Genomic DNA, 7,160 nt, shown 5'->3' on the forward strand with positions numbered 1-7,160 from the left:
ATGAGACAGAGCGGCGCCTCCCAGCCCCTGCTGATCAACATGTACCTGCCAGGTACCAGGGACCAGCCGGGGGCTGGAGGCACCACGACCCGGGGCGGGAAGTCTGGGCTGGGGCTTGGGAAGGGGATACTGCGGTCCAAGGGAAGGGGGCGCGGTCCAGAGAATCGGATCTCTGGGAGAACTGAGCAGTCTAGGGCACTGGGAAACCTTAAAGGCAGATGGAGCTCTTTGGGGTTTTAGTGTGAGGTTTAGAGGACCTGAAGTGAGCAGATTGGGAGCCTGGGAAGCCAAGAGTGCCAGCTCAGCAGCTGAAAGAGCCTGGCAGGGGGAGCAGAGGTCTACAGTGTGGTAGGGGGCTCAGTGCGCGTGCAGTGTTGGGAGGTTGTGGTCAGCCGGGAGTCTCCCGTGCACCCTCGTGGCCCCTCACCTCCGTGCTCCGAGCGTTCCCACCAGCCCAGCTTTCCAGGCGCCCTCTCCTCTCCGGTGGGTTCTGCGCGCTCCGGCTCGCTGGCGCAAACCCCGCTCGGCTTTATAAGGCTCCCGCCGGCCCGTTCAGAAAGCGGATTTCCTTTTTCCTGGACGCGTTTCCTGACTTGGGCGTTATGGAGGGGCTCCGCGCGGCGCGCGCCCGGGCCAGGCTCCGGGAGGAGGAGCCGGACGGATCGGGCCCCCAGCCTCGCGCCGGGGAGCCAAGGCACCCCCCAGTTCCCCCTTGAGCCTTGGCCCGGGGCCCGTTCGGCCAAGTCGGCAACCTCCGCCTGGATCTGCCTGACTGTTTTCTCCTGCTGCCACAGATCCCGTCGGAGACGGTCTCTTCAAGGAAGGAAAGAGCCCGGGGTGGGGGCCGCTGAGCCCCGCGGTACAAAAAGGTGAGCTGGCCGGCGGGGTGGACGGGCGGAGGCGAAGACAGTGGATCGGGTACGGGGTACCCACCGTATACGGACAGGCGCCACTGCCACCAGAACAGAGGGTGGGAGCGATATGCAATGCAGGGCTTTGGGAAACAGAGGGTCGGGGCATGATTGTGGGGAGGCTGGGGGTGGGGGGAACATTCATTTGGCCTTTGGCTCCTGCACCTGCTGAGTCCCAGGGTTGAACTCGAAGGCCAGGGCAGACGAAGATCCTCTCCCCACCCCCTTTTCAGCTGGGAATGTTTTTCCTGCTGTGGGGCTGGGGCTGAGGTGCTTGGTGTCATTTCCCTACTGGCAGCGGGAGCCCAAGGCATCGGCACCGCCCAGCAAGGTGACCCGGAGAATTATTCCCTGGCCACTGCAGGCCGAGTCACCATTAGCACCAGGGCCAGCACCCACCTGCCCCACTGGCCCATGCCAGGCTCTGTGAGCCAAGTCCTCTGGGCCGTTGCAGTTGTTTCCCAGGTTGGCCACCCACTCTCTGCCGGTGGCTAAATTATCCTCGGTTTTGCCATGTTGGCAGCCAAACCTGGCCGGCCTTCCAGGCCAAGCCTCCCCACAGGTCCCCACCCAGTCGGTACCCTAGATCTCACCAAGTTACCGTAACCAGAAAAACAAGGTTGGCAACTGCTTTATCCAAAAGGGAACACAACACCCAACAGGAATGAGCTTCCAAGCCTCTACGTCCCTCAGTACCAGATGCACATTTTTACCCAAATCTTCCCTTGCTTCTGACCCTAAAATTCAACGCTCCTGACCTGGAGCCAGGCAGCTCCTCACCGGGCTGGTGTGGAGGGACTGGGATCAAAATGATGTTGGAGGGCAGCATCTGGGTCCTGAGGGAGTTGTTGAAAAAAGCAGAGTTTCAGCAGGCTCAACTTGAAACAATCAGACAGTTCTGAGGAAAATCCCTTTTATTCTGAAAGAGTGTGTGGTGGCGGGGGGGGGGGGAGGGCGGGTAATGCTATCAAGATTTTTCTCCAACTGTCTGATTAAGGCTCCAAGACAGAGAAGCAGGAGTTCTCTCTCACTACCCACTTACCCGGGAAAGCCTCCTGGCCGTTTTTAGCAACCCCCCAAATCCAGACGGGGCAGAAGAGTCTAGAGATTGGCCAAAGATGGGAGGAGGCAGGGAGCCAAGCAGAGAGGCTTCCCAGTCTCCTCTCCTCTTCTCAGAGCGGCGCATCACGCCCTCAGGGAACTACGACACCTTGGTACCCTGGGAATCCCGCCTGTTTCGAAAAAAGAGGCCGAACCGGAGTAGCCCCAGCACCAGACGCTGGCAAGGATGGGGAGACTTCAGAGGCTGCCATTCCTCTCACGCTTAGGGAGCCACTGTGCCCATTCTTGTCTGATGTGGTACCTCGAGGAAGCCAGCCACACCTCGTCTCCACCTCGGGCAGGGGGTCCAACTGTATGCCTTGTCCGGTGGCTGGGGTGATCATGCTGCAGGCCTGCTTCTTCCCTCTGGATCTCTGGACGTGGTCCAGCTGGGATGTGGCAGTCTAACCACCCATGTAGGCTACCCTGTGCGGTTGTGCAGGCTCTGCACCGAGTAAGGGCCCTCAGCCGAAGGGCTGATATCCCGCCTTTGCTCACCTCTGAGAGCCCTGTGCCTTGGAGCGCCTCTACCTCTATAAAGAGGAGGTGATGCTTCTCCTTCTCACCCCAATTCTCACAAAGCTGTGCGCCCGCGGGGTTGCGTCCTCCTTAGTGGGAGACTCGTTTCCATTGTGCAAAAGCGCGGTACTGGCTAGGGACGGCTTTGCTGATCAGCCTCTCCCTGGCCAGCCGCTCCAGCTATGCCCAGTTACACAGCTGGACGTGCCATTTTCCTCCCTGATATCGGTCCCCACCCCCGACTCGGGGGGGAGGGAGGTCGTCTCCCACCTCACCTCTTCCCCCGCCGCTAGCCTCACTCATCCCCCCGGTGGCTGACTGCCCCCCTTGCCCACAGGCAGCGGCCAGATCCAGCTGTGGCAGTTTCTGCTGGAGCTGCTGGCTGACCGCGCGAACGCCGGCTGCATCGCGTGGGAGGGTGGCCACGGCGAGTTCAAGCTCACGGACCCAGACGAGGTGGCGCGGCGCTGGGGCGAGCGCAAGAGCAAGCCCAACATGAACTACGACAAGCTGAGCCGCGCGCTGCGCTACTACTACGACAAGAACATCATGAGCAAGGTGCACGGCAAGCGCTACGCCTACCGCTTCGACTTCCAGGGCCTGGCGCAGGCCTGCCAGCCGCCCCCCGCGCACGCTCACGCCGCCGCCGCCGCCGCCGCCGCCGCGGCCGCCGCTGCCCAGGACGGTGCGCTCTACAAGCTGCCACCCAGCCTGGCTCCACTGCCCTTCCCCGGCCTCTCCAAACTCAACCTCATGGCCGCCTCGGCCGGCGTCGCGCCCGCCGGCTTCTCCTACTGGCCGGGCCCGGGCCCCGCCGCCGCCACCGCCGCGCTCTACCCCAGCCCCGGCTTGCAGCCCCCGTCCGGGCCCTTCGGCGCGGTGGCCGCCGCCTCGCACCTGGGGGGCCATTACCACTAGACGGGGCGGCCGGATGCCCCGTGGCCTCTCCCAGGCGCCCAGAGCCTCGCTCAATCCCATCCACATCCCGGTGAGGGGCCGGCGCCTCCGCCGCCGTTTCTTCAACCTCAGATTTTACTCCGCCCGCTGCACCCAGCCCCGGGGGAAGGGGCCTGAAGTCGCCTCAATCTTCCTTTAACACCGGATTTGCCCCCCGCCTCATCCCGCAACCCCCGAGGGAGGGTGACTGTGCCTGCATTTCCTCTAACCTTCTTCTAGACCTCAGATCCCTGAAAGGGGTTCTCGGGTCTCCCCTGATTTTTCCTCCCCTCCATCTGTACTTCCCTCTGGCTCCTGGAAGCCCCTCCATTATGACCCCTCTCTTATTCCAAATTTTCTCTCTCTCTCTCTCTTTTTTTGTCCCCCACGGAGCTGCCCCGATTCCAGTATGGCCGAGGCCCAGCAGAGTCCACCTTCTCCTCCCCTGGCACCTCAGCGGGCTTGGTAAGGGCCGCGTCTCCCTTGACACTTCTAGGTAGCTTCCGGGCCCCCTTCCTCCCGTCCCCAACCTCCCACAGGACTGCCTTGTGTTTCTGTTCCCTTCCAGACCTATTAAAGCTCCCCAGCTCCCCACTGCCTCTTCTCTCTGTTCTAAGCTGCACCAAAACCTTGGCGGGGGGGTGGGGTGGTGGTGGTGGTGGTGGTGGAAAAGGTAGTGAGACGCCCAGCTTAGGCCTGAGCAGAAAGGCTTGCCAAGGAAAATCTCGAGAGAATGGGGGCAGGCAGGCTTGGGTGCTACTGGAGGGGGGCGCGGAGCCTCTAGTGCGTGGGCTCCTGCTGCAGCGCCCCTCCTACCTGGCAGTCGAGCCCAGCCTGCCTCATCCGGCCTTCCACTTGCCCCTTCACCCTACCCCATCCCAACTTCCCTCCCAACGCGCAGCGGCATGCCACCTTCCCCCATCTCACCCATCCTTACGCAAGTTCCTCACCTCCTCCCAACCTCCACCCCGCCTTGTCTCATCTTCACACCATCTCAATCTTTCCCCAGTCCCTCCATTTCATCCCCTTCCCCACCTCTCCTCTCCTCCCCATCCTACCTTCACTCAGACTTTCTCTCTCACTCCCACTCACAAACGCTCCCCCCCACCCCGTCCCCCTATCTCCAGCGCTATCTTTTCTCTGGATCTGCCACCTTGTTTTCAGGAGAGACTCTCCCCTTCTGCGCCTGCCGCTCCCCTCCGCGCTGGCGGCTGCAACCTCTTTCTCGCGGGTGGCGCGCGCCCTCTGCTGGTCTCAGGAGGGTAAGCCAGAGCCAGGTTTTGCAGCTAAACTGAGAACCCGACACTTCAGGCCAAACTTGGCTTTCACAGAGGAGGGTGAAAGGGGGGAACCCTAGCCCTGCACCCCAAGTCCGGCCTCGAGAAGTCTGGGAAGTGGGTCAAGTGGGTCATCCTCCTGGCAGGGCCATTTTCCTCACCACCTGAGGCCCTTTGAATACTGTGCCCACCGGGGGCCATGGCTCTTATGCTTTCTCCGAGCCTTTTACAAAACCTGTTGGCAGGAAAATTGCCTTGAACGCGTTCCTTTAGGCGGAACCAACACGGGGGAGGTACCTGAGTGATAGCCAGAACTTTGAGCTGCACACCAAGGCAAGCCCATTGCTCCCCCTTCTCCACGGTCCTAGTGTTTCTTTCCCAGGAGCCATATCTCTTCCTGGACCAAAGGTTCCTCGCTGGTTGGCGGGAGAGTGCCTGGGTTCCCACAGGGCAGTTGAGGAGATTCCCCTGTGCCCCATGGGCTAGAAGGGAAAATGCAGAGGGAAGGCAGGACAACTAAGTGCAGGGAGGGTCTGAATGCCCCTTCCCAAAGGGAATGAAACCATCGAGGTCCACCTAGGGAAAGAGTCTTCATTTCTTTTCATTTCATCTTCACTTTATTTTTTCTGGTTTTCCAAATAACACACTCAGCATAGAAAATTTGGAAAATACACAATAAGGGCTCCACGAAATATTAGTTGAATTAAGCATGTAATGAAACATGGGGAAAAGTCACCTACAGTCTCATTACACAAAGGCCACTATTTATAATGCTTTGTCTTAATCTCCTTTTTCTCTGTGCCCTTTGGAATTGAATGGTACCCTGCTTTAGTCCCTTAACATTCTGGTATCAGCATGGTCCATGCCGTTGTTATGCTCTCTAGACCTCATGGGGTAAGAAGGTGGGATCATGTATTCCAAGGAGCAGATGGCCAGGGGAGGAATCCAGCCTGGTGAGGGCCTCAGGGACTTAGAGGGAGAGGCAAAGGGCCTCTTTGCAGGGGGCAGAAGCTGGGAGGGAGAAAGAATGCACTGGGGAGACAGAACCAGGTTCAAGAAAGATCTGGCCTGCTAAGAATTGTGGGTTGAATGTAAAAAGGTGAAATTTCCTGGCAGGAAGTGTGAGGTCCTGTACTTAGATCTCTAAAGGCTAGAGTGTGAGACATGCAAGGGTGGTACTCTGTAAAGCCTATGTGTAAATTAGTGGTGTCTTAGTTAACACAGTGTTACACAGGAGCCTGTATGGTAAATGCAGAAAAAAACCATTGTGATCTGAGGACACATTGATGCAGCTATGGCACCCTAGGATGAAGGAAATGATCCACTTGCTATGATGATTGTGCCCCCAGAATACTGTACACAGTGTTAGATAACACTTTCAGGAGAAGACCAAACGGAGAACAGACAGAATAGTGGACCCAGGAAATGAAGAGGAACAATGCTGGAAAACCAACCATGGGAGATGTGGTCTGGAAAATCATAGTGGGGAAAGAGGCATGGGAGCTGTCCTCAGTTATTCAAAGAGTTGTCCTGTGGCAGACCACCTGGCTGCATGTACTGGGACACATGGTAGAAAACTACAGTGAGACAAATATGTCAACCTGATCTAATGAAGAACCTTCTGCTATGGACCATGATGAGGAGTGCTTTGTCACTGGAGTGTTCAGCAGACCCTTCCTTGGAGGTTGAGAGGGGAGGTGTACTAGGTAACTTCAACCTTGAGACTCTTGAAGTCCTGTGAGTGAGTTGGTAAAGGAGGGGTTTAGACATCGTTGGGAAGCTGGGGGAGGTCTTGTTAGATTAGGGGGTCTTCTTATCTGGGATATCACATCCTTAAAGCTCAACTTGCCCCTCTGTTCTTTCCTGCCCAAAGAACCAATTTGGGAAGCTGATATATAGGATTGCTCATTGGAAAACCTGAGTTCTGGTCCCAGATTGTCAACTGACTTGCTAGCTAACCTTCAGATAATTCTGGGATTCCATTTACTGTGGTCTTGGGTTGACTCGACTCCACCCAAACCCTGATGAAGCCACACTCTTACCACACTCAGCTTCCTATGATCCAGGCCTGTCCTCATTGACCCTTAACCTCTTGGTCCTTGGCTCTCCAAGATATTGATCCCAGCATTGCTTCTCTCTCCCAATCCAGGATCCAGCCCCTCTCTCATTCCCTGAAGGTCTGAGCCTTTTCTCTATCTCTTCACTCATGTCATTGGTGAAAATATGGCTCACTTCCCCACGCCTTGCCATGTGCTTGCACTACAGAGTTTACAAAACACTTTCACATCCATTGTTTTATTGATCCCCTCCAGGGTCATGGAGGAAGATAGGGCAGGGATTGCTTTATCCACTTGGAGGATGAGTAAACCAAAGCCCAAGATGTTAAAAAACTTGGCCAAAGTCTCAGGGCTTGTTC

The 7,160-nt window shown here is 57.5% G+C and overlaps 1 protein-coding gene across 1 annotated transcript; it reads left to right on the top strand.

The window, feature by feature from the left end:
• Positions 1 to 3,449, top strand: FEV (FEV transcription factor, ETS family member; the record flags this gene model as incomplete). The annotated part of the gene is made up of 3 exons (XM_082631223.1): positions 1 to 52; positions 795 to 869; positions 2,869 to 3,449. 3 exons carry the CDS (start codon positions 1 to 3, stop codon positions 3,447 to 3,449), a joined length of 708 nt encoding a protein of 235 aa, XP_082487349.1.
• Between the last annotated feature and the right edge of the window lie 3,711 nt (positions 3,450 to 7,160).

The sequence above is a fragment of the Mesoplodon mirus genome (assembly GCF_964341445.2).
Source record: "Mesoplodon mirus genome assembly, chromosome: 8".
NCBI lineage: Eukaryota > Metazoa > Chordata > Mammalia > Artiodactyla > Ziphiidae > Mesoplodon > Mesoplodon mirus.